The sequence below is a fragment of the Papio anubis genome, chromosome 7 (genome assembly GCF_008728515.1).
Source record: "Papio anubis isolate 15944 chromosome 7, Panubis1.0, whole genome shotgun sequence".
NCBI lineage: Eukaryota > Metazoa > Chordata > Mammalia > Primates > Cercopithecidae > Papio > Papio anubis.
This window is the reverse complement of record NC_044982.1, coordinates 141663366-141691258: the sequence shown is the minus strand read 5'-3', so window position 1 is coordinate 141691258 and position 27893 is coordinate 141663366. Positions and strand designations below refer to the sequence as shown.

General features: G+C 47.4%; 1 protein-coding gene across 1 annotated transcript; it reads left to right on the top strand.

Moving 5' to 3' along the window:
• The first annotated feature begins 65 nt into the window (after positions 1-65).
• Positions 66-27893, top strand: LOC116275863. The gene is made up of 3 exons (XM_031668755.1): positions 66-895; positions 25002-25098; positions 26803-27893. The coding sequence occupies exons 1-3, from the start codon at positions 534-536 to the stop codon at positions 26806-26808; spliced, it is 465 nt and encodes a 154-aa protein (XP_031524615.1). The 5' UTR covers positions 66-533; the 3' UTR covers positions 26809-27893.

Here is a 27893-nt window from a genome sequence, read left to right as displayed (position 1 = left end):
CGTCTCAAAAAAAAAAAAAAAAAAAAAAAAAGACCCGATTAATATGTGAAAAACAATAATATATAAATACATGGATTGCAGCAGGCACTGACAGAGTTGTAGTTGTTTATGCGCCTTCCTGACGTTCATGAACGTCACCTCCTTGGATGCTTGTGTCACTTCTATGAGGAACAGGAAGCTCTGGGCACCCAGCTGGTGAGGGCAAGAGTCATGTGTGCCCCACATGACACCACGCTGCTAACTTCCATCTCAACGGTCCCCAGGCTGTCTGTGCTCCTGAGGGGACTCTGGGGCACGGTGACACTCCCCAGTGGGCAAGGGAGCTGAGGTCACTGTCTGCTTTCAACACTTGTCCCTGAGTCACTGCCTGGGCCTGAGTAGGGGAAATCCAGCCCCTGCCTGCTGCAGCCACACGGCCTGGCTCCCCCAGCTCTGGGGGATGTCACTGTTCTGTGGGTATCAAGCTGTGTGACGGTGAAGCCAGGTGCCCTGTCCCTACAGCCGCCCTTGGCCCACGGAGCCTGCCTGCTGGGATGCGGAGGAGGGGGTCCCAGCCCCTCCTGTCCCATGTCAGGTCTGTAGCACACAGACTGCCTGCCCAGGGTCCTCAGATCAGCTGTCTTCGCTCTGACCTGCAGGTCTCGGCTCCTGCATTCTGCAAGCTGGGTGCCTTCCTTCTACAGAACCCAGGCGCCCTTGCAAGGAAACCATGGAATTTCCCCAGCAAGGAGTCTGCGGCAACTCCAGGCCACAGGAAGGTCACAAATGGTCAGACAAGGAATGAATTCCAGGGAGGAAGCACCAGCCCTGCTCACGCTGTCTGGGGCCCCTACCAAGGGGACAGGAAAGCTCCACAAACAGAACCCGGAGCGCCCAGGGAGCGTCTGGGCTGCAGGTAGGTGTCGCCTTACACACTTTACACCAGGCCCCTTCCTGCCTCCCATTTAGAGCCTCTTGGACCAATCACATCAGAATCTCTAGGGCAGGACCTGTGGGCATCCATGCTTTTTAAAAGTCCTCCAGGGGTTTGCAGTGTGCCGACAAGGTTCAGGGCCACTAATTTAAACCCTGAAATTCTTACACCAGATCTTTCTACAGTTTGGGGTAAGCTACTTTCCTGTCTATGGAAATCCTGCTTGTTCTACAGGGCACATCTCAACCGCCCCCCATTTGATGAAGCCTTCCTTGACTTCCCAGTTTCCTGAGGCGAAGTTAATTGCTTCCCCACCATCATTAATTCTGGTGGGGTCCGGGCCATGCCTGGGTGCAAATCCTGCCTCCATGACTTCCTAGTTGTGCCATGGCCACGTCTCTCCACTTCTGCAAGCCTCAATCTTCTTATCTGTAAAATGAGGCTAATAATAAAAGTACCTATTTTATAGGGTTAGTGTACAATTAAATGCAATCATCTGCTTATAACAGTGGTGGTCAGTAAATGCTAGCCATTTCTTATAACTCAATCTTTTCTGCCTTGTCTGTACTTTCAAAATGCAAACTCCTTGAAAGTTGAGCCTGAGTCCACTCCAGCCTCATGCTCCCCGTACCCTGTCTACACCATCCTCTGCACGTAGCAGTATTCAATAACTATTTGATGAATAAATGAATCGGAAGGGAACCCTTATGTGACATTAGAACTTGCTTCCCAATTTAGCTCTGGAATAAATCCAGAGTCCATATGTTGATTTGTTGAGCAATGTTTTCCTTTATTGAGTGCTTCCTATATACTGGGCTCTGAGAATTTAAAGATAAACACACAATTACTGTCATTGAGGAGAGTCTGGCGGAGGACACAGATTCATGACCTTGTTGTTTTATTATGCTTGTAACATTGTCTCAGAAGTGCCACCGAGGCACAAAGGAAGAAGAGGGGAAGGGGAGGGAGCAGGGAAGTGTTAGTGCAGAGGATACAAGGAGAAGGAGTTTGCTGGGTGGAGAGGCAGGGAAGGGTATTGGAGCTGAGGAAACAGTACCTGCGAGGCCAGAAAGGCCCAAGAGGGCGAGCGGCAATCTGCCAGCCAGGGAGGGTCTGGTCGTGTTTGTGTTCCGAGAAGGTAAACAGAGAGCACCTGGGCTGGTTTCCTTCTCTCAGGCCGTCCTGGCAACCACGCCTTACTGAAAGGAGTCCTGACTCAGAGTTGCTGTGCTGTCCCTTCTCCTGTCCCTGCCTGGAAGAGGCCTATCAGGTTGGCCAAGCTTTGCTCCCACCTGTGGGTGAGAAGGGCAGATGGCCGAGAGTGGGTGTGGAGGAGGAGGAAGATTGGATGGCAATGGTGTTGGGAGTTTCATTCACTGGAGGTGTAACTTTCAGGCTCAAACTAGAGGCAAAAGATGGGGCAGTCCATGAGAAATGGGCGGGGGAGCAGGCGTAGCAGAGGGGCGCCGGCTGCTGCCTGGCCGGGGACTTGCCTCTTCTGGTTGTTTGTTAGAAATCATGACTCTGCCATTATTTGCTGTGACATCTTGGGCACTTAACCCCTCACTCGAGACCTCAGTGTCATCTTCTGTAAACTGAATGGCGTGGGCCAGGTGACCTTTCAACTCTCTAATTCCAAGGAAGAAGGAAGTTCAGGGAGCGGTGTGGATTTTGTAGATAAGGGGCCGAGGGTGGGGACTCCCAGACAGGACAAAGTCTCTTCTGGAGGGAGCAGCAGCTTTTTCAGAGTGGGTGGGTGGCGGAGCTCACCTTCCTTTGCTGCTCCTAGGCCTGGTGCAGCCTCAAACCCCGGCAGATACTGAGGAGGTGGGGGAGTGGAGCTCCTCCTCTCACCCAGCAGAGAGGAGCGGAGCGGAGCAGCCTCAGCGAGGGGCAGAGCAGCCTCAGCCAGGCGGCCCGGGAAAAGTGTTAGGGTACAGCTGCCCCAGGCCCCTCTGATCCCGATCCCAGCTGCTCTTCTCCTCCCCAGCACTGTATAGCCCACAGGAGCTAAATCCAGGGCAGACTTCAGGCTTCTGCCGAAGGGTAGAGGGTGGCAGTGGGAGGTCAGCCAGGCGTCTGGGCCAAGAGCCCAGAGAAGAGCTGGTGGCCATAGCACAGGCTACGTGAGGCTGGGTAGCGGGCTCACCTCCCCTCAGCCCCTACCCACCTCCTGCTGGCCTGAGGCATCCTGGGGACCCCTCAAGCCCCACATCTTAGTCACAGTCCCTGAAAGTCCCTGGGTTCACAAGGATTCTATTTGAAGCAATGGTTCTCTCTACTTTTATAAGCACCCAGCACCCAGCACCCAGCACCAACCTTTTGTGAAGATATAAAATGAAAGTAAAAATCTCTATAATTATTTTTTTTAAGCGAACACTCACACATGGATTAAGAGGACCTGTTCACCATTCGCGCGGCAAACGTTTACTGAGCATTTAGTATGCCAAGCCCCGTGCTGGGCTCAGGAGGACCCAGGACCCAGGGTGGGAGCAGAACCCCATGGAACTGCCTAGAAGGTTCAGGAAAGACTCCTTTAGAGAGGAGAACCTTGAGCTGAGACCAGGAGGGCTGGAGAAATGTGGCCAACTGAAGGAGACAGGCCAGCCTGAGCCAGGGCCAGGAGGCAGGGACCGTGAGTAGTTTATTGTGGTTGAAGCAGGGAGTTGACAGGGAAATGTTCCTTTTCCTGCACTCACACAATTGTAATGATCTGTGTCGCTATTTGTTTAGTGTCTGTATCCCCTGCTAGACCACAAGCTCCAGGAGCGGGTACAGTGTGTATGTTCACTGCTGCATCCTGGCACCCAGCACGATGCCTAGCACAGGGGTCCCCAACCCCCAGACCAAGGACCAGTACTGGTCGTGGCCTGTTAGGAAGCAGGTGCACAGCAGGAGGCGGCTGGAGTTACCACCTGAGCTCTGCCTCCTGTCAGATCAGCAGTGGCATTAGATTCTCCTCGGAGCTTGAACCCTCCTGTGAACTGTGTGTGTGAGGGATCTAGGTTGCACCCTCCTTATGACAATCTAATGCCTGATAATCTGAGGTGGAACAGTTTCATGCCGAAACCAGCCTGCCCCGCCAGCGGAAAACTTGTCTTCCATGAAACTGGTCCCTGGTGCCAAAAAAGTCAGGAACCACTGGCCTAGCACATAGCAAGTGTTCACTTAAATTGGTGTCACAGGAACAAGTAAAAGAAATAATTCTCATGTGGATGAGAAGGGGCTGTGAAGTCATGCTAATGAGTTTGGACATTATCCCAGGGCCAACAGGAGCCACTGAAGGTTTTGAGTTTTTTTTTTATAATCATTTAGAATTTTGGGTGCAGTGGCTCATGCCTATAATCCCAGGACTTTGGGAGGCTGAGGTGGGTGGATCACTTGGGGAGTTTGAAACCAGCTTGGCCAACATGGTAAAACCCCGTCTCTACTAAAAGTACAAAAAGTAGCCAGGCATGGCCTGTAATCCCAGCCAGTGGGGAGGCTGAGACGCGATAATCACTTGAACCCAGGGGGCGGATATTGCAGTGAGCTGAGATCGCGCCACTGCACTCCAGCCTGGGCAACAGAGTGAAACTCTGTCTCAAATAATAAAAATAATAATAAATGATTTTATTTTTGTTTTTATGAGATGGAGTCTCACTATGTTGCCCAGGCTGGTCTCGAACTCCTGAGTTCAAGCAATCCACCCGGCTGAGCCTCCCAAGGTGCTGGGATTACAGGCGTGAGCCACCGCGCCCGGCCCACCAGAGGTTTTAAATAGAGGAATGACATGGTCATTTTTGCCCTTTACGAATCCCTTTTTGGCTTTGGTGTGGAGAACGGCCGGGATCAGAGAGTTCACTTGAGACCTGAAGTCAGTGGTGTCTCTGGAGGGGCCAGCACAGATTTGAGAGTTTAAGGAGACTTGATTCAGGGGTGCAGGGAGTGACTGGATGCCAGGAGTGAGGGAGACAGAGGTGGCTGGGAGGACACCAGGCTTCTAGCCCTGGCAGGTTTCCCACTGTGGTCCCCTAGGACGGTGTACACGCCCACATTGCCATGCTTACCTCAGGGCATTGTTGATTGATCGTCTCTTTATGGGACTTGCCCCAGCAAGTGGGCCAGGGAGGGAAGGCCAGGGCGGGCCCTGTTCACCTTTGCAGCTCTCATGCCCAGCACATGAGGGTAACTGCTCAGTTACTCTGAGCATAGTAACTGCTCAGTTAGTGTTTAGTGGATGAAATTCTCGTTGGAATTTGTGTATACAGCTTTGTTTTCAGAAGGGTGGGAGATAAATTACTGTTTAATAAATGCAATGTCTTAGACATAGTGCACCCAAAAGAAAAAAATCATTTCAGGGCCAGGTGTAGTGGCTCATACCTGTGATCCCAGCAATTTCGGAGGCCAAGGCAGGAGTATTGCTTGAAGCCAGGAGTTTGAGACTATCCTGGGTGTGGGGAAAAGAAAGAGAGATCAAACTGTTACTGTGTCTACATAGAAAGAAGTAGACATAAGAGACTCCATTTTGTTCTGTATTTGAGATGCTGTTAATCTGTGACCCTACCCCCAACCCTGTCCTTGCAAGAGACATGTGCTGTGGTGACTCAAGGTTTAAAGGATTTTGGGCTGTGCAGGGTGTGCTTTGTTAAACAAGTGCCTGAAGGCAGCATGCTTGTGAAAAGTCATCACCGTTCTCTTAATCTCAAGTACCCAGGGACACGTACACTGCGGAAGGTCGCAGGGACCTCTGCCTAGGAAAGCTAGTTATTGTCCAAGGTTTCTCCCCATGTGATAGTCTGAGATATGGCCTCGTGGGAAGGGAAAGACCTGATCGTCCCCCAGCCTGACACCTGTGAAGGGTCTGTGCTGAGGAGGACTAGTATAAGAGGAAAGAAGGCCTCTTGGCAGTTGAGATAGAGAAAAGCATCTGTCTCCTGCCCGGCCCTGGGCAATGGAACATCCTGGAGATGTGGAGAGGAGGCTGGGAGTGACCTGGAGAAACAACTGTTAAGGAGGGGGCAGAGAATCGAGTGGCCAGGGAGCTCGGGGACACACCGGGAGGGCCACCTCAGGCCCGGAGGTCCTGTTGCCTCTTCTCCTGTGCCGTTACCCAGCAGGGTGACCAGGGGCCTGGGAGAGGGGCCAGCACTTTATGAACAAGCCAGTGCCTTGGGGTTTTGTTTCTTCCGGGTTCTGGCTCACCTTCCTCTTGTGGTCAGAAGAATGCAGAATCCTGTGGTTTCCCCGCTGCGCCGTCACACGGCCTGCCTGCCGCACTTTCCTTCAGCTCCATCACTGAACTCCTTTCATTTTTGCAGACGAACCTTATCACCCTCCTCATAACCCCGGTTTCCCCTGCCTCCGCCCCACCCCCAGATCGGTCCTGCCACCCTGCAAGTGAGCCAGGCCCTTCCCAGCTGCGCTCTGAGTGGGCTCAAGGGTGTTTCCTGGGCATGACACTACCTCTCCCTCCCACTGCCTCCCTGCTCCTGCTTCCCTTCCCTCTGGTCTGGCTGAGGAAAAGGCCCAGAGCTGGCAGAGCAGGTGGAAAGCTCAAGGATGGCTGTCCCAGCTGCTGCACATTCAGGTTCTGGGAGCTGTGGCCCAGGTGCAGCGGCGTGTTGCTAAATGGATAACAACAGGCTCTGGGGGAAAGCAGTGCCGCATTCGCTGATTTCTATGACACAAATACTCCCACCACAGACAATTTCAGGCGACCACCATGATGTTACTGAAGGCAGAATGGGAAGAGGTGTGCAGCAGCACCTGCCATACGATATTTCCACTCTACAGACCCAATGGACAGGAGTAGCCTCAAGAATATCTATAATTGCAAAACGGACTACAAGAATTAGGAAGTGATATGTTTTGAGTATTTATTGCTTTTTAAATAATTTATTTTCAGTCAGGCACGGTGGTTCACGCCTGTAATCCCAGCACTTTGGGAGGCTGAGGCGGGAGGATCACCTGAGCTCAAGAGTTCAAGACTAGCCTGGGCAACACGGTGAAATCGTGTCTCTACTAAAAATAAAAAATTTAGATGGGTGTGTGGCATGCACCTGTAATCTCAGCTACTCGGGAGCCTGAGGTTGGAGGAGCACTTGGACCCGGGAGGTGGAGGTTGCAGTGAACCAAGATTGCACCACTGCACTTCAGCCTGGGTGACAGAGCAAGACTCTGTCTCAAAAACAAAAACAAAAGCAAAACCTTATTTTCTCATAAGTTGTTATAATTTAATTTTTAAAATGATGACAATTTAACAACTGCTTTGCAAAATTTCTGAAAATTCCACAATTAGCTCTTGCAAGCAGTACAAACTGGATCCAGCAAACTACTAGCACCAGGAAGAAAGGAGGAGGCTCCAAACCCCACACTCCAAGAGACATGTTCACAGGGCTGTGTATCCTCTCCCAGCATCCAGCTTCCACCCTCCCTCTGCCTGGACGCTGTCAGTCTGGGCATCAGGTTGTGGGCAGCAGGCCTCAGAATGCCTGTGTTGGGTCAACCCCAGTGGGAGCAGAGCGTGGCCCCAGGCAGCCCCTCCCACTCAGCAGACCAGCTCTTTCCTGGCCTGGACCTGGGGACCTGGTGCCGGGCAGAACCCAGTCCCCCGGAAACCTACCCTGGCAGGCCTAGAGCAAGGAAGTTTCATGGTGCAATGTCCTTTCCCTTGAAAGTGTGAAGCCGTGAGGGCTGGAATTTCCACATTGCTCAGACAGTGGGCTTGCTCAATCATCCCCAGTGAAGAAAACAAAGGAGAACAAGCGGCCACGGCCTATTTCTAGGCATCTTTCTTCCCCTGGGCTGCAAGGGGCCTGCACTGGGTCTGAACAGAGGTGAAACAGGAAAGCTTTGGGGATGCAACTCAACCCGGAGCCATTTCTGGACAGTGAGAATGAACGGCAGTGATGACATCATGCACCACATTCCACATGTGCTCCTCTTTGCACTAGGCCTTGGAGGCATCAGGATGGTGACTCACAGCGGTAAAAACCCTGCCCTGGTACCCCAGGAAATGAGTGGCATCTGTGGCTTGATGTTACTGTGCTCTTGCTGATGAACCACTCACGATGTCCACGTAGTGGTTCCTGCCAGGTGCTTGTGAAAGCTGGAGAAAAGGGGTCGCCTTCCTACCACGCCCACAGTGTGCCTCGGCCCCTTGCTCATTTCATGGCCCTCGGCCGCAGATGCCTTTCCTTTCTCTCAAGCGCACAGCCCAGCCCAGCCCGAGCCCCCTCTTGGAGGAGCCTCCTCTACACCTAGGGCTCTCCCCCGGAGTCTTCCTTTGAGCGTGGGGTTTATGTGCACTGGTTTCTAAGCTCAAGAAGGTTAAGAACTTGCCATTCATTCATTCATTCATTCAGCAAGCGGGGCGGGGGTGCTGGGAAGCAGGAGGACGGAAGTTTCAAGCAGTCACAAAATATAACGAATGAAAACAAAACCAAAAAGAGGACTAAGGGAAGGGAGGTGGGAAAACACCAAACCCCTGTTCTACCCTCTTCTGAGGCCCTGCGCTGGCGGGTGCCCTTGTAAACAGTGCAACAGCCATCCCAGGGCTGCGAGGTAGGGCTACTTTCTTTATCGGCCCGTAGGTTACTTCTCAGAGAGCGTTTCCGTGGATTCTACGGGGTCCTCACCTGTTTCTGGGCAACCTCACCCCAGCTTCCTGCCTTGTGATAAAGAGCTTTTTATTTCTTTCTTTATTTTTTATTTTATTATTATTATTAATTTTTTTGAGACGGAGTCTCGCTCTGTCGCCCAGGCTGGAGTGCAGTGGCCAGATCTCAGCTCACTGCAAGCTCCGCCTCCCGGGTTTACGCCATTCTCCTGCCTCAGCCTCCCGAGTAGTTGGGACTACAGGCGCCGCCACCTCGCCCGGCTAGTTTTTTGTATTTTTTAGTAGAGATGGGGTTTCACCGTGTTAGCCAGGATGGTCTCGATCTCCTGACCTCGTGATCCGCCCGTCTCGGCCTCCCAAAGTGCTGGGATTACAGGCTTGAGCCACCGCGCCCGGCTTATTTCTTTATTTTGAGCAGTCACTTTCCCCTAAAATATTAATATGTTGTTCTCACTAAGAGGTCAGCTCTAGCTATATACCATCTGTTTACAGTGGTTGTAAGTTTAATATCTCTTTAACATCCCTTACAAAATATTTTGGGAGGCTTAGTTTAAACCCAGGCACAGCCTGTGGAAGGCTCAGACGCAAGGCTAGGGCTCCATCTCCTGGTGGATTCTGAATACGACAAAATTGAACTTGGATTGAGCCTCGTGCTTATACAGGTGAAAATCAGCTGATTTAAGTTATAGGTGGAAAGGTGTGAGCAGAAACATATGTAACTGATAAAGCACTTTTGTCAGAATCTATAAAGAACTCTTACAATTTAATATAAAAAATCTTAGCGATTGGGCTGTTAAAAAATCAGTAGAAAAATAAGCAAGAGGCTTAAAGGGGCAATTTCTAAAAGAGGATATCAAATGCACAATAAATTTGTGAAAGATGTTCAACTTTTTATTCTTCGAGACTGCGGTGGAGGAGAAGGCGGAGGAAAGCCCAGGAAGCCTGTATATTCTGTAAAGAATCATTCAGGTAATTCAGATTTTACCCACTAGAGGGCGTGCCACCCACTTTAGATGTTTTAAATTTGCCCTAGGGAAATATGCAAAATAAAACCGCAACGACATGCACTGCACTGCAGCCTGCCAAGTTGGCAAAAATGGGGGGTAGCGGGTACTCTCATACACTGCTGGAGAAAGTGCAAATTGGTATAACTTTGAAAAATTGTTTGGCATTATCTAGAAAAAAGTTAAAGCATAGGGGTATTCTGTGTCATAGCAACTTCACTCCTTGTTATATGTCCAACAAAAATGTGAGTACATGGACACTAAGAAGCATACAAGATTGCTTATAACAGCATTATTGGCAGGTAATAACAAGAACTGGAAACAATTCAAATGCCCACGAAGAATAGGCTGGAGAAATAAATGGTAGTATATTGATGCAATGGAAAATCTAACGGAAAAAGAGACAAACAAGCCAACAGAACCTGCAGCTACAAATGGCGACAGTATGGATGGATGGATTTTATGAACATAATGTTGAGTAAACGAAGCCAGGTATAAAATAATCATGGTCATATATAAAGGCCAAAGCAGGAAAAACATTTTATAGTGCTAAATGTCAGGATCATGGTACATTTAGGCCCGGAGAATGAAGGCAGAGATTGGGAATATATTTAAAATAAATTTTAAAAATACATTTAACAGTTCAATTATAAAGTTTTAAAAAGTTACAGATGGAATGGTAGAGTGGAATTTCTAACCAATAGAATTAGGCAAGGGTGAGGGACAAAATCGAAAATTTGGGAAAGAAGAAAAGCAGGTGTAGGCTGCAAGAAACAAAACCAAAACAAACCTCCAAAACACCTCCAGGTAATTCAGATTCTCCCCACTATAGGGCGTGCCTCCCTCTCCTTGCCCCGAGTGTTCTTGCCCTACGCAAACATTTGCTTCGATGTGTTTTTTTCCTCCCTTGAATTATTAGGTTAGTACAAAAGTAATTGAGTTTTTGCAATTACTTTTAATGAATATATCCATGGGAAGAATTTTCATAAGAGGAATAATTTGGCCAAAGGATATAACTATTTTAATGCCCTATTTTATGCATGTTGCTAGATTGTTCTCCAGAAAGAGTACACAAATCGATAGCCACCCAACAAAGCGTCAAACTGTGTTCCTAAGTCATTCAATGGTAGACTTCTAAAATGGTAGGTTTTAAAGAGCTTGTTGATTGAACATTTGCAAAACAGTAGTACCAAAGTGGATTAATTTACATTTCTTTAGTTATTAGTGAAACAAAACATTTTCCTTTAAAATGCTTGACAATGATTTCCTCTTATACACACTGCCTGTCAAGGTGGCCTTTGCCTGTTCAGACAACTAGGTTAGTGCAAAAGTAACTGCGGTCTTTGCCATTACTGTTAATTACATAATTACTACTAATGCCAAAACCACAACTACTTTTGCACCAGCCGAATATGTTCTCTTTTTGTATCTATATTTGATCTCTATATATTAGTAAATTTTTTTATCTATCAAGGTTGTCACAGTTTCTCCCATTCTAATAGTTACTTTTTTTTTTTTTTCTTTTTTTGAGCTGGAGTCTTGCTCTGTTGCCCAGGCCTTGAGTGCAGTGGTGCAATCTCAGCTCATGGCAACTTCCAGCTCCTGGGTTCAAGCGATTCTCGTGCCTCAGTCTAAAGAGTAGCTGGGACTACAGGCGCCTGCCACCATGCCCCGCTAATTTTTGTATTTTTAGTAGAAATGGGATTCACCATGTTGACCATGCTGGTAGTCTCGAACTTTTGACCTCAAATGATCCACCCACCTCAGCCTCCTAAAGTGCTGGGATTACAGGCATGAGCTACCACACCTGGCCTATTTTTTAATCTTAATTTTTATTATTTTCTTTTGAAATATACTTGAATGTTCTTGTAGTTACGCTTTTCCATTTTTAACTCTAACTTTTTTTTCTATTACCCATAGTATTACACATATTTCTTCCCAAGTTGTGATAAATTTTTTTTCTTCTAAAGAGTGTTTTCCAGACTGATTTTCTCTTATTTCTTTGGGTCTGAAAACTTTTCTGAAGGAGTTCCATGGTCAAATAAATTGGGAAAATATTTACACAAAAATAAATCCCTTCCTTTATTTACAGTAATTATAAAACCTTAACGATGGTAATTGATTCATTGAAGAAAATATTTGTTGAGCACCTACTCTGAGGCAGTCTAGGGGCTTGTACAGCTGTGAACAAAAGAGACAGATGCATGTGGTCTATTTCCAAGACAGGGATATCATATACAGATTTTTTCCAGTGTATTTGAGCAAAACTTTTTAATTTTTATTTATTTATATATTTTTAGAGACAGATACTCACTCTGTCACCCAGGCTGTAGTGCAGTGGTGCAGTTATAGCTCACTGTAGCCTCGACCTCCTGGACTCAATGATCCTCCCACCTCAGTCTCCCGGGTAGCTAGGACTACAGGCATGGCAGGCTAAGTTTTAAAAATGTTGTAGAGATGGGATCTCACTGTGTTGCCTAGGCTGGTCTCCAAATCCTGGCCTCACGTGATCCTCCCTCCGTGGCCTCCTAAAGTGCTCAGAGTAGAGTTGAGAGCCACTGTACCTGGCTGCTCCGAAACGCTTTTTTTATGCCTCCCCTACTTAGTCTTTTACACTGTTCCACAGAATATCAGAATCTAGAATTTGTTCCAGCATGAAGTGAAAGAATATGAATCAACTTCCATTTTTCCCCATCAATTCATCCATATTTTTAGCAGAATTTATTAAATGTAATTCCTCTTTGGTTTTGCTGTCTTCTGTTCATTGAATAGAATTTTTTCTATAATTTGGGAATTTCTGGCATATTTACTTTGTTTCATTGGTTTATAAAGAATAACTGTATCCAAAATGAACAAAACTCAATTTCTTCGCCCTCAATTGTTGCTAACATTAAGTGGTACCTGAGGTTTCAGCTTCCCCAGGTACCTGCCAGCTAGAGGCATAAGCATGACAGCAGAGGCTGCAAGGTAACTGGAAACACTGAGCCTCCACAGACCCATCTGGCCACCAGGACGGCTAGCCCTTCCTGGGGGAGGAATACTTGGGAGATGAGGAGGGCTAGCCATGGAGGGAAAACGTGTAGTTAGTGAGTACTTGTCGTGTGCTGGTCACATTGTATTAATATATTACTCAGAAACCCACTGTGCAAATGTGGGAACTGAGGTAGCTTGTCTAAGCTAGCCCAGACGCTGATCCACATCAAGCCCAGTCACAGCTGTTGCTCCTGCCCTGTACTCCCAGTTGACATCTGCCACCACCACCATCACCATCACCACCACCACTACCATCATCATCACTATCACCACCACCACCAGTGCCACCATCACCACCATATGCACCAGTCGCCGCAAATCCGCCGCCAAGTCGTCGCCGCCGCCGTCACCGTCACGATCCGCCACCGCCGCCGCCATAAATCATATAAATCATAATCGTCATACGCCGCCACGCATAAATCGCCGCCGCCACTTCGCCATTATGGAATACGCCAATTGCCGCCACCATAAATCCATTTCAATCCGCCACCAAATCCTGCCGCCGCCGCAAATCACTTAACCGCACAAAATCATAATCGTCACGCCGCCATTATGCCGCCGCCGCCGCAAATCGCCGCCATGATCGCCGCCGCCACTGCGTCGTCGATCGCCAAATCGCCGCCGCCGTCGTCCCATCCACCATCCTTCCATCCACCATCATCCACCACCATCCATCCATCCACCATCCACCACCATCTTTCATCATCCTGTCATCATCCGCCACCACCGCCAGTTGCCACCATCCGCCGCCATCACCACCGCCACTGCCATCGTCGTCACCGTCCGCCGCCGCCATCCGCCATCGTCACCGCCGCCACGTGCAGACCATACCACCAATGCCACCACCGCCACCGTCACCGTCGCCGCCACCACCATGACCACCATCACTGCCGTCGTCGTCACCGCCACTAATCGTCACTGCCACCACCACTGCATAAATCATCCGCCTGCCACCGCCGCCATCGCCGCCGTCGTCGCCACCACCGCCGCCATTTTGTAAATCTTACTTCTGATAAATCACTTTCTGCATCCGCCGCCGCCACCACCGCCGCCATTGCTATCGCAATCATCACTGCCATCGCCATCATACCACCTGCCAAATCAATCGCCGCCGCCGCCATGACCGCCGCGCAATGCATAAGTCATAAATCACTGCCGTCACCGCCGCCGCCGCCGTCACCGTCGCTGAACCGATATCAGGTGGATCACTTATATCAAACTCCTGACCTCAAGTGATCCACCCACCTCGGCCTCCCAAAGTGCTGGGATTACAGACATAAGCCACCGTGCTCGGCCCTTTTCTGTGATTCTTTTTCTTATTAGTTGATTTTGCTGTTCTGATTAGCAGGAAAGCAAAGGTCTTGCTTCCCCAAATATAAGGATTTAGGAATTTACAAGCATGCCCATAAAAGTACCAAGAGTGACCTTTGTGCTACAGTTCTTCCTTCTCGGGTTCTCTTTCTGGCAGCTGTGAAAATGGCCACGGTGGCAACAGTGGAGGCAGATGGCTGCCCGGCAACTCAAATAGCTTGTACTTGATGAAAATAGTCTCACTCCTTCTGCTACTGCTTCCCTAGGAGCCCTTGCCAGGAAGATGTGAGCCTCCCCAGGCTGAACATGGGGCATGAAAAGAAAGGACTGGGCTCTGGAGGGCTCCAGCATTTAAGGAGCCAGAGGAAGTGGTCAGACAGGTGAGAGGAGAGCCAGGAGAGTGCAGGCATGGAAGCAAGGAGGTGTCTCCAGGGCACCCTGGTCACAGGGTCAGAACGGGCAGGGCCAGTGAGAACTCAGCTGCACAGGAGCCGGAGGCAGCTCTGCAAGTCCTCCCTTGGGAGAGGCTGAGCTAGGTTCTGGAGTGAACAGGGCAAAGCCGCTAGCAGGAGGTGTGTGTGGGGCACGTTCCTTTGTGTGTGGCGGGGGCGGAGGAGAGGCTTGGGGATGTAAACTCTGGAAGAAGACATCCAAGAAGCTAATACAAGTGGTTACTTTATTAGGGGACAGACAGTGAGGACAACGGGAGCAGGAGGATGAGCTATTCACTGTCTTTTTAGATTGCTTTGATTTTTGGACCGTATGAAGGTTTACGTGTTGAAAATAAAGAAAAATATTTACGGGAGGCTGAGGCAGGAGAATGGCGTAAACCCAGGAGGTGGAGCTTGCAGTGAGCTGAGATCCGTCCACTGCACTCCAGCCCGGGCGACACAGCGAGACTCCATCTCAAAAAAAAAAAAAGAAAAATATTTAAATCTAGTAACTTAAAGGGCTGAAACATGTCCAGTGGCTATGTCACTTGGAATAGCATTGGTGACCTCAGGGGAGAAATTTTGGTCAAGCAGAGACAATGAAATCCAAAGTATATTAATCGATGGGTCGGGCACGGTGGTTCATGCCTGTAATCCCAGCACTTTGGGAGGCCAAGGTGGGCGGATCACCTGAGGTCAGGAGTTCAAGACCAGCCTGACCAACATGAAGAAACCCTGTCTCCGCTAAAAATACAAAATTAGCCAGGTGTGGTGGTGCATGCCTATAATCCCAACTACTCGGGAGGCTGAGGCAGGAGAATCCCTTGAACCCGGGAGGTGGAGGTTGCAGAGTCAAGGTGGCGCCATTGCACTCCAACCTGGGCAACAAGAGCAAAGCTCCATCTCAAAAAAAAACAAATAAAATAGATCAATAGGTGTGATGGATAATATTAGATGTCTCGATTGGATTGAGGGATGCCTAGATGGTTGGCGACATGATTTCTGGGTGTGTCTCTGAGGGTGTTGCCAAAGGAGACTGACATTTGAGTCAGTGGACTGGGAGAGGCAGACCCACCCTTAGTAGGAGTAGGCACCACCAATTGACTGCCAGTGCAGCTAGAACCAAGAAGGCAGACCAAGGAGGGACGGGCTGGCTTGCTGAGTCTTCTGGCTTCCATCTTTCTCCTGTGGTTCCTCCTGCCCTTGGACATCAGACTCCAGGTTCTTTGGCCTTTGGACTCAGGGACTTGCACTGGTGGCCTGCCTGGGTCTCCTAGGCCTTTGCCCACAGACTGAAGGCTGCACTGTCAACTTCCCTACTTTGGAGGCTTTTGGACTAGGACTCAGCCACTACCGGCTCCTCTCTTCCTCCTGCTCCAGCCACGTGATGCGCCTGCTCCCGCTTAGCCTTCCACCAGGATTGGAAGCTCCCTGAGGCCCCTCCAGAAGCAGATGCTGCCATGTTTCCTGTACAACCTGCAGAACCATGAGCCAATTAAACCTCTTTTCTTGGCCGGGTGTGGTGGCTCACACCTATAATCCCAGCACTTTGGAAGGTCGAGGTGGGCAGATCACCTGAGGTCAAGAGTTTGAGACCAGCCTGGCCAACATGGTAAAACCCCATTTCTACTAAAAATACAAAAAAAAAAAAAAAGTTAGCCAGCGTGGTAGCAGGTGCCTGTAATCCCAGCTACTTGACAGGCTGAGGCAGGAGAATCACTTGAACCTGGGAGGCGGAAGTTACAGTGAGCCAAGATCACGCCACTGCACTCTAGCCTGGGCGACAACAGTAAGACTCCGTTTCAAAAAAAAAAAAACAACAAACTATTTTCTTTACAAATCACCCAGTCTCAGGTATTTCTTTATAGCAACATGAGATTGGACTCATAGAATGGACGAAAGGGATTTTGCCTGTGAGAGGAGGGATGGAAGCAGGGCAGTGCCAGAGGTAGACTAAAGGTCAGGGTGGCCTACTTTGTTGTTCCTCCAGCTTGGGAGAGATCAGAAGATGGAAGGTTGGAGATGGAGGACGATGGAGCACAGAGGGGTGGAACTGAGAGCCCAAGCAGCCCAGTGAGCCCCGCTGGGGCTGGGCATAGGGTGGCCTGAGGCCTGGATAGGTGTGGAGTCACAGGGACAGCCCAGGATTTTTGGATTTTGGGATATTTGTGCTTTGCGGAGGGTTGTGCAGATAGCTTCTGAGGCCCCTGCCCCTGTTTTTCTGTGATTCTAGAGCAGTGGTGTTCAACAGAACTTTCTCAATAATGTTAATGTGCTAAACCTGTGCTGTGCAATATGGCAGCCACTAACCACATGTGACTGTTGGGTGCTTGAAATGTGGCTGGGGTGACTCAGGAACTGAATTTCTAAACTTATTTAATGTTTTTAACTCTTGTTTTAAATTGAGATATAACTGACATATCAGGGTCTGCACATATTTAAAGGGTACAGTTTGGTAAGTTTTGGGACATGAGTGCACCCCTGTGAAACCATCACCACAATCAGGACAGTGAACACATGCAGGACCCACACGGGTTTCCTCCCGCATCTTTGTAATCCCTCCCTCCTGCCCTTCCCTGCTCCCACTCATCCCCAGACAACTACTGACCTGCTTTGCGTCACGATAGATTGCATTTTTTAGAATTTTACTTTTGCCCCGTCTTACGATGCTGAGCATTTTTAAGAATTGTATATAAGTGGAATCCTATGGTATTTACTCTTTTTTGTCTGTCCCTTTTGCTCAGCATAATTATTTTGAGATTCATCCATGTCGTTGTGTTTATCAATAATTAATTCCTTCTTATCACCCAGCAGTATTCCATTGTACGGATATGCTATGATTTGTTTATCCGTTCATCTGTGGATAAATATTTTTTCCCCAGTTTTTAGCCATTGTGAATAAAGCTGCTATGAACATCATTATATAAGTCTTTGGACGTATGCTTTAATTTTTCTTGGGTAAATACTGAAGAATAGAATGGCTAGATCATTTAGTAGAATTTAATTTTGATTAATTTTAAGTAACATTTAAATGGCCAAATGTGGCTAGTGATTACCATATTGGACAGCACAGCTCTGGATATTCCTTAATCCAGTGATTCTGTAACAGGGAAAGACTTCCACTCCTTCTCTAAAATCTGAATTTATTTGCTCATTATTCACTCAGCAAAGATTTATTGAGACTTACTTTGTGCCCTACATTGTGGTGGTTACTAAGGATGGGATGGGGCAAGCTGGACATGGGCCCTGTTCTCAAGGTGCTTATAGTCTAGTGGACTCAGTTTAGTTGGGCTATGAGTGTGTTCAACATTGAAGTCAGCTGAGAAATGGGAGGATGAATCCAAAGCAAATTTATAAAGCGGAGTGATTTCTGTTTCGGCATTGAGATGTCCCCAGGAGAGGTGTGGGGTTTGGTGAGGGATCCAGGCTCTCCCACTCCTACTGAGATAATCTGTAAAATGAGAAGCAGGTACAGGGATGAGGGAGGTGAGTTTGGAGGATGGGGTGTAGCTGTCAGTGAACCTGGTGTTTCAGGTGTGTGTGGGGTGCTTATTGAGAAGGAAGGGGAGGAGGAGGACGTACTGTGCTAGTACAGCTGTGCCTGTCCTGGGGATGTGGTGGGGGAACAGTGGGGGAAGATTCAGCTCCTGAGAAACTCCTAGCAATGCGAGCTCTCATTCTGTCACTGTGACACGACATACACGCATCTCTCGTTAGGTCTCTCCCTAGAGAAAAACTATTTTTAGGCCATGATTGAGTGGGTGTGGATGCATTGAACCAAGAAGCTTCCGAAGAATTTTTAGGTCCTTCTGCTCATGACTCATCAGGTTCTGCTCCTAATTCTGCAGAAGCAGCTCCAACCATAGGCTTTTGGTGGAAAGATGAGGGAAGGGGCTGTGATAGGATGTCACTCCTGAGCTGATGACACGTTCTGAGCTGGGATGATTATGAGTGATGGCTTCTGAAGCAGACCCTGCATCCTACTGGTGTATTTAAGTCCGTGATTTTGAACCTGTTAGAAAGGTGCTTGGAAAGATGGTGAGGCCAGGGAAGCTTCTAATGAGGCTAGGGAAGCTCAGGAACCCTCAGTAGGAATAATGACAACCATAGCCACCATTTATTGAATACTAACATATGCCAGGCATTTTGCATGCATTATCTCATTTAATTCTCACAACAGTCCGATGAGGTCAGCTAATATTATGAATCCCCATGTCACTGAGTGCCCGGAAATGAGCTGTCTTCTCTCCCCATTCCCCCTGTTCTCTATTTTCTACTTAGCCCTTCAGAAATGCAAATACAACCTTTCACCTCCCCCTCACCAGACACTCCCTGCAGACAAGTTCTTCTGTGTGCTCCAAGACAGATCTCTCTTGAGAGTTGGCAGATTTGCAGACTGTGTCATGCCCACCACGGAACTTTCACCTCCAGAGGGTTGTCTTGGGACATTCATCCACCAGGAGGGCACAGCAAAAGCACATCCTTTTCCCACTTGGCCATTTTACAACTTCTGCCCAGGAAGGTGCCAACTCAACTGGATGGTAAATAAGGCACCAAAGTAGCAGAGGCACCCCCTGCCCTTATGCATTCCTCTCTTACTTTATCAAAGTGTCTCCTTTCCGCTCCAGAGGGGAAGCAGCACATTTGAAGGCAGGACACTTGGTGCTCCTCCCCAAGCTAGTGTGAAAGGAAATTAAATCTTGGGACCCTCAAATCATGAAGCTAAAGGAAAAAGTCAAGCCGGGAACTGCTTAGGGCCCTTTGCTCACTGAAATAAATGCATATCTGATTGCCTCCTTTGGAGAGGCTCGTCCGAAACTCCAAAGAATGCCGTTTGTCTCTTATCTACCTATAGGACCTGTAAGCCCCCTCCTCCCCGCTTCCCCCTTTCCAGATCGAACCAGCGTTCATCTTGCACATGTCAACTGCAGTCGCATGTCTCCCTAGCAGGTATAAAAGGGAAAACTTTGCTCTGACCACCTTGGGTACATGTCACGGGTGCACATCCTCAACTCTGGCAAAATAAACTTTCCAAATTAACTGAGACCTGTCTCAGATTTTCAGGGTTCACACCAGCTTTGCAGTAAATTCACTTTTTTACTCTCAGGCCTTGCTCTTGTTGGACTGTACATGCAACGAGCAACCAACCTGCATTTCAGTTACACCCACTTTACCAGTGAAAAATCTGAGCCCAAAGAGGTCAAATAATTTATCCAAGGTCACACCAGCTGAATCTAAATTCAAACTCAGGGTCAGTTCTTCCCCATTGCGAGGCTATATGTATGAAATGACCTGGCCTAAAACCCCTGATAACAGTTTCTTTCCATTGTCGACGAAAAGAGTCAAAATATGTAAAATATTTGAAGAGATTATTCTGAGCCAAATATGAGTGACCATGGCCCATGACACAGCCCTCAGGAAATTCTGAGAACAGGTGCCCAAGGTGGTTGGGGGATGGCTTGGTTTTATACATTTTAGGGAGACATGAGACTTCGGTCAAAAACATTTAAGAAATACATTGGTTCAGGCCTGGCACGGTGGCTCACGCCTGTAATCCCAGCACTTTGGGAGGCTGAGGCGGGTGGATCATCTGAGGTCAGGAGTTCAAGACCAGACTGGCCAACATGGCAAAACCCCATCTCTACTAACAATACAAAAATTAGCTGGGCATGGTGGTAGGCACCTGTAGTCCCAGCTACTTGGAAGGCTGAGGCTGGAGAATCACTTGAATCTGGGGGGCAGAGGTTACAGTGAGCCGAGATCATGCCACTGCACTCCAGCCTGGGCAAGAGACAGAATGAGACTCCATTTCAAAAAAAAAAAAAAAAAAATAGAAATACATTGGTTCAGTCCAGAAAGGTGGGCCAACTCAAAGGGGTGGGTGGGGATTCTAGTTTATAGGTAGATTTAAAATTTTTCTGGTTGAATATTGGTTGAGTTTATCTAAAGACCTGGAAGCAACAGAAAGAAAATGTCTGGGTTGCAGTAAGAGGTTGTGGAGACCAAAGTTTTATCATGCAGATGAAGCCTTCAATTATCAGGCTGCAGAGAGAATAGGCTGTAAATACTTTTGATCAGACTTAAGATATGTGTTAATGTTTAATGCTGACAGGTATAATGAGGGGTATATGTCCCCCACTTCCAGTCATGGCCTGAACCAGTCTCTCAGGTTACATTTTATGGGTCCTGGCCAGGCGCAGTGGCTCACGCCTGTAATCCCAGCACTTTGGGAGGCCAAGGCTGGTGGATGACTTGAGGCCAGGAGTTTGAAACCAGCCTGGCCAACATGGTGAAATCCCATCTCTACTAAAAATACAAAAATTAGCTGGGTGTGGTGGTGCACACCTGTGATCTCAGCTACTTGGGAGGCTGAGGTAGAAGAGTCGCTTCAACCTGGAAGGTGGAGGTTGCAGTGAGCCAAGACTGTGCCACTGCACTCCAGCCTGGGCAACAGAGACCCTGTCTCCAAAAAAAAAAAAAAAAAAATTTATGAGTCTCTTGGCCAAGAAGGAAGTCCCTTTGAGACAGCTGGGTGGGAAGGGCTCCCTGGCAGAACCTCTGACAGCCCGCACACTGGGAGAAATGCACACTGGGGTGGAGCCCTAGGAAGTTAGCGCCCTTGGCAGGGAAGGAGCCTGGCCTCTCTCTCGTTGCGGGATATGGTACCTGGGATTCAATCTGCGAGGCAGGAAGCACACTAGCAGGACTCTGGCTTTGCAGATTCCCTGTTTCCCTTTTTTTCCTTTTCGCCCAATAAATCCCATTTTTCTCACCCTTCAAATTGTCTGCGAGCCTAATATCTCATGGTCGTGTGACAAAGACCCTGCCTGTATCTGAACTAAGGAAAAGTCCTATAACACATTCAGATGGTTGGCCTTAGAATTTCATTTTTGGTTTACACCATCCTTAGATTAATCCCTGAGGAGAGAATCTACCTGAATTAGACTAAATTAACTATGTGTCCAGTAGGGAGGCCCTCAATTTCTCAATCATAGAGTAAGGAGTGCCGGGGGTTGGGGGATGGGGAGGTGGGGAGAGATAATGTATCAAGAACTATGCTAGATGCAGGTTTTTTTTTTTTTTTTTGAGAGTGAGTTTCCCTCTTGTTGTCCAGGCTGGGGTACAATGGCATGATTTCAGCTCACTGCAGCCTCCGCCTCCCAGGTTCAAGCAATTCTCCTGCCTCGGCCTTCTGAGTAGCTGGGATTACAGGCATCCACCATCATTCCCAGCTACTTTTTTGTATTTTTAGTAAAAACGAGTTTTCACTTATGTTAGTCAGGCTGGGCTCGAACTCCTGACCTCAGGCGATCCACCCATGTCGGCCTCCCAAAGTGCTGGGATTACAGACGTGAGCCACCGCGCCTAGCTATGCTAGATGTTGTATGCACTTTTAGTTAATCCCTAAAGCAACCTTGTGAATGAAGTTCAGGGTGTTATTCTGTTGTACAACTGAAGAAAAAAGGCTTAGAGAGGTTTCGACCCTTCCCAAGATCACACAGCTATTAAGTTCATACAACTGAGGCCGGGCGCGGTGGCTCAAGCCTGTAGTCCCAGCACTTTGGGAGGCCGAGACGGGCGGATCACGAGGTCAGGAGATCGAGACCATCCTGGCTAACGGTGAAACCAGGATCTCTAAAATACAAAACTAGCTGAAGGCGAGGTGGCGCCTGTAGTCCCAGCTACTTTCGGGAAGGCAGAGGCAGGAGAATGCGTGAACCGGGGAGGCCGGGCAGTGAGCTGAACCCGGCCACTGCACTCCAGCCTGGGCTGGCGGAACTCCGTCTCAAAAGTTCATGGCAAAACAAAACCCACTTCAGCCTGGTCAAACCCTCTCCTTAACATCCTACCATGCTGGTTCACTAACAAAGTGGACAAGAGAAGAGACGGTAAGAGCATAGCCCCCTCAGGGTCTTTATTTGCAGAAAAATTCAGAAATCCTCTGGTAGTTCTAGGAGAGATGGGGACAGAGTGAAAGTAAGTGTACATACAGTTGGGCCATTATTGATAGAGCAGGCTCCTTCCCACCGGGCCCTCCTCACTCACATCCGCCCCATCCACACAGCTTCCCCTGGAGGCAGGTTCTGTCTGTGGCCTGGGGCAGCCACCCAGCCTCCTCAAGAGGCTTATGAGAATGTCATGCAATTCTGCACTAGATCATGGACAGTGTTGGTCCCAGCTGGAGAATCTCACCATGAAGGTTAAGATTGGGAATGCTGGAGCCAGATCAATTTGTATTGGAATCCCAGCTCTGCTACTAATTAGCCAATCTTGGGAAGTTACCTAACTTTTCTCTGCCTCAGTTTCCTCATGCATACAACAGGGGTGATAGTAATTCATAGGACTGTTTGGTAGGATTCGCTGAGTTAACACCAAAAAAGCTTTTAGAACAGTGCTTGGCAAGTACAGTGTGGAACACTCAATTGACATTTATTATTATTATTATCATTATACAGACAGCTAGACTGAGCCCTAGCAAAACAGAGTAACGTGTCCAGCGAGACACGTTTAGCAAAGCTGGGACCAGAACCAGTTCTTCTGTCTCTTATTTCATTTTATTTTATATTTAGATACAGGGTCTCACGATATTGTTCAGGCCAGTCTCGAACTGCTGGGCTCACGTGATCCTCCTACCTTGGACTCCCAAAGTGCTGGGATGACAGGGGTGAACCACTGTGCCTGGCTGTCTCTTAATCCAGTGTATATGTATATACTTGGTTAAATATTTTAACAGTGAAGATAAAGATTATTGATTTTTAAATCCATTAATACTTTGAAAGTATTGTCAGCCACTTTCATGTTGGCTCACACCTGTCATCCCAGCACTTTGGAAAGTTAACGCAGGAAGATCACTTGAGCTCAGAAGTTCAAGACCAGCCTGGGCAACATAGGGAGACCTCATCTCTACCCAAAAAATAAATAAATAAATAAATCAAAAAAATTAGCTGTGCATGGTGGCACATGCCTACGGTCCCAGCTACTTGGGGGGCTGAGGTGGGAGGATTGCTTGAGCCTGGGAGGTCAAGGCTGCAGTGAACCATGATCCCACCGTTTCACTCCAGCCTAGGTGATGGTGAGACCCTGTCTCTTTAAAAAAATAAAATAAAAAAAGTAGTAAGTGAGCTCTCCCACAGTTTCAAGCTGCAAAGAGTCACCTTATTAATTCATTTAAAAAATAGTCTGTTATTAAAAAAACAAGCTGTTATTAGCAAGGCTAGAATTGTTGTGAACCAGCTCAGTGCTACCACTGAGCTGACAGGGAGATAATCATGTTCTGTAAGGGACAATAACTGCTGGCCATTACCACTTTTAGTTGTAATTATATTATTGTCTGGAGTGTTTCAGAAATGTAGCTAATTTCTGTTGTAAACTTAAAGAGATAACACAAACCGTAAAGACTTGCATAGATACAGTATATAACTACACATAATCTAAGTATAAAAACCCAAGTCTTTGTAATTGGGAGATGGCAAATCTGGAATATTTTTATAGAAGGGCAGTTTTATGTTAGGGTTTCAGTTACATTACAGGAGACAGGTTAGAACCTTGACAGTGGGGGTTCTTAGGGCTCTTTAAAATTTTTCTGTGCAGAGATAGATATTTAATGAATCCCCAACTGTGGGGACATTCATGTAGCCTATGAGTGTTCACTGTCTCCCACACTGGAGATTCAAAGACCTAGGTCCTGCCCCAGTGGCTGTGGGTAATCGACACCATGGCTCTCCATGGTGACCAAGTGATGGAGGCACCAAACCATGGAGGCCTCCTTCACATGCAGGAGCAAGAAACCTTCTTGGAGATGATTCTGGAGGGAAGTCATTAAGGAGCCGTTGGTTTCAGTGAGGTACAGAAGTTGAGGAATAAGATCTTCTACGTAAAGAAGGGAGCAAAGATGAGCTGCAAGATGAGCAATGCTCACTTAGTCCAGTAAAAATAACAGCAGGCAATGCATTTGTGAAAATTAACTTGTGGCTAAGCACAGTGACTCACACCTGTAATCCCAGCACTTTGGGAGGCCGAGGTGGGTGGATCACTTGAGGCCAGGAGTTTGAGACCAGCTTGGCCAACATGGCAAAACCCCATCTCTACTAAAAATAGAAAAATTAGCCGGGCATGGTGGTGTGTGCCTGTAGTCCTGCTACTCAGGAGGCTGAAGCAGAAGAATTGCTTGAACCCAGAGGCGGAGGCTGCAGTGAGCCAAAATCGCACCACTGCACTCCAGCCTAGATGACAGAGTGAGACTCCATCTCAAAAATAACAACAAATAACAACAAACAAAAGAAAAATCAACTTGTAGTAATAATAGCTAACATTTGAGTTTTGTGTGTTCTCAGTATATTTGTGATATAGCTCAGTTAATCCTCGTAAAAGTCACATTAGAGACAGTTATTATCCCCGTTTTCCGATGGAGAAACTGAAGCACAGAGAAGTTCAGCAACTTTCCCCAAATCTCACTGCCAGGGAGAGCCACGATGGAAACCCAGGCAGCCTGCTGAGTCCCTGACTCTGTGTGATCTCACAAGGAAAACATCTAAGTATTTGGTTTGGAGCTACCTAGTAACTAACCCAGATATCAGCTGGATCTTACCCATTCCTCAAACAAGATAAGATCAGTTTTAACCTCCAATTCTGTGACTTGTAGAAACTTCAGTGCCTTCCTGGGTGTTTCTGTGAATTACCAGAGGCTTATGTTTTTGTTTTGTTTCCAGTGGGTTCATATTGTCTATGCAGCATTTCCTAGCACTTTGGGAGGCCAAGGCGTGTGAATCACGAGCTCAGGAAATCAAGACCATCCTGGCTAACACGGTAAGACCCCATCTCTACTAAAAAATACAAAATATTAGCCGTGCGTGGTGGCGGGCGCCTGTAGTCCCAGCTACTCGGGAGGCTGAGGCAGGAGAATGGTGTGAACCCGGGAGGCGGAGCTTGCAGTGAGCCGAGATGGCACCACTGCACTCCAGCCTGGGCGACAGTGGGAGACTCTGTCTCAAAAAAACAAACAACACAAACAAAGTGCGCAGCAGTGTCTGGAATGCAGTCAGGGCTCAATAAGTGTTAGCAGTTATTTATTTCCTTGGTTAACCAAAAGCTGCCTATAGTTTGGTACGGCTGACACATGGGAACTAGGCTAGTGGTGGTGGGAAAGGCTGGAACTGCAGGGTGTCGAGATAAGCAGTGACCAGACCAGGACTTTGCATGTCATTACCAAGAGGATGGACTTTATCCTCCTGGTCACAATTTCTGAAGCCATTCCTAACGGGAGACAAGTGTGATCTTCCACCTACAGGAGTGGGGCTATGGCCCAAGAAGCCCTCCAAAAACATAACAGTGTTTTGTTTCTTGTTTAACTTAAAAAACCCCACAGCTATTGTGTGTTCTATTTCCCAGCATGTTCAGTGGCAGGCAGATGATCTTCCTAGGTAATTCTTGGTTGAATAACTATAAAATGGATGACATTTGGAATAATCTCAGTCCACTTCAGAAAAAAAATTCCCGCTGGGTGCCGTGGCTTATGCTTATAATCCTAAGCACTTTGGGAGGCCAAGACGAGTGGATTGCTGGAGCCCAGAAGTTCAAGACCAGCTTGGCCAGCATAGTGAAACCCTATTTCTACTAAAAATATAACAATTACTTGGGCGTGATGGTGCATGCCTATAATCCTAGCTACTCAGGAGGCTGAGGCACAAGAATCTGTTGAACCCAGGAGGATGAGGCTGTAGTGAGCCAAGATCACACCACTGCAGCCTGGGCGACAGAGTGAGACTTTGCCTAAAGAAAATAAAAAAAAGAAGGAAAAAGAAAAAAACCATTTTCAACTGTCTTGACCCAGGCTGGAATGTAGTGGTGCGATCTCGGCTTACTGCAACCTCCGTGCCCTGACCCCGCTCCCAGTTCAAGCGAATCTCCTGCCTCAGCCTCCTGAGTAGCTGGGATTACAGGTGCATGCCACCATGCCCAGCTTATTTTTCTGTATTTTTAATAGAGACAGGGTTTTGCCATGCCATGTTGGCCAGGCTGGTCTCAAACTCCTGACCTTAGGTGATCTGCTTGCCTCAGCCTCTCAAAGTGCTGAGATTACAGGCGTGAGCCACCGCATCTAGCCTGAACCAACTTTTTGAGATGTCAAAATTTCAATATCATGGTATCTTAAAGATGAGAAACACTTCTTTTTCTTTTTTTGAGATAGGATCTCACTCTGTCACCAAGGCTGGAGTGCAGCAGCACAATTTCAGCTCACTGCAACCTCGACTTGCTGGGCTCAAGGGATCCTCCCAAGTAGCTGCGACTACAGGTGCGCACCATCGTGCCTGGCTAATTTTTTGTAGAGATGGGTTTTACCATGCTGCCCAGGCTGGTCTTGAACTTCTGAGTTCAAGCGATCCTCCCTCCTGAGCCTCCTAAAGTGCTGGGATTACAGGGGTGAGCCACCACGCCCAGCTGAGAAACACTTCTAAAACCAAATACACGTCAATGACTAATACACTAAATTATATAACACTCTGTTTTAAGGTTTAAAAAATATCCAAAAAGATGATGGAATAGACTTGTGCTAACACTGAAATTCCAGTCAAGCTGTAAACTGAGAAAGAACGTGTTGGAACTAGGAATTGCCCCATAGCCTTCACAGGTGAGTATGATAGATTAATGAATGGAAGTCCAGGAAACACTTCTTACTTTCACCTCAGTCCTTCATGCCCCGACTGAAGTCAAACATTCACTGTGATCACTGTTCAAAGGTAACTACTGGTGTAACCATTGAAGGTGTTAGCAGGTTTCCTCTGGAAAGGAAGTGGGGTCAGATCTTCAAATGCTAGGAGAGTCAAGGGAGCAGAGATGGTCTGTCTTGCTTCAGGGCTAGCCTTGCTTTCATGAGGTCTCCAAAATTTTCCTACTATAAAAAATCCTACTCTCTTACCAAGAAATAGCTCGGTGTATTTTGGAGAAAAAACAATCCATACATATTTTTCCCATAGCATTAGCATTTTGTTGAAGTGACAAAAGTGTTAAACAAACAAACACCAACTAACCACAAACCAATGTGCAGAAACTGGCAAGTGAAACACAGACAATAGGAATTTGAAAATCAAACCAGAAAAAAAAAATTTTTAAGTCCAGGAGACATGGAAGCAATTTGATAACTCACACAGTATCCCCTTCATGTTTGTAGGGTAAGACCCATGACCAACTTTAATTTGTAGTGCTCTGTAAAAGTTACATGAGAGCCTGTTAAACCAGAATGCTGCTTGAAAATGTTATCTTTGGTGATAAGACTGGATTTTTAAACCTCCTGTCTTAAACACATGACTCATGTACAGATTATATTTTGTCATAGGTTTCATACTTTCTATTTGTGCCTAGTCTATTTCATCATAGCTTATAGCAATTATTATGGGATCATAGTTGAAGTCGAAATATAACCCAATAATACTATCCTACGAATATACTAAAGTTTAGCATAAACAAGAGCTTGTAAGACCACAAATTAGTATTTAACATCTGACATGGACCAAAAAAATGACACATCAAAATAGAAATATGGCTAGGTAGATAATCAAATAATATGTTAACATCTCAGCCTTTACTAGTGTATATAATATATA

Bases quoted from the DNA above. Each gene is read 5' to 3' on its own strand.
- LOC116275863 (XM_031668755.1), top strand. From the start codon at position 534: ATGCGGAGGAGGGGGTCCCAGCCCCTCCTGTCCCATGTCAGGTCTGTA. The intron at 896-25,001 runs GTAGGTGTCGCC...TTTTGTTTCCAG, and splicing joins AGGGAGCGTCTGGGCTGCAG to TGGGTTCATATTGTCTATGC.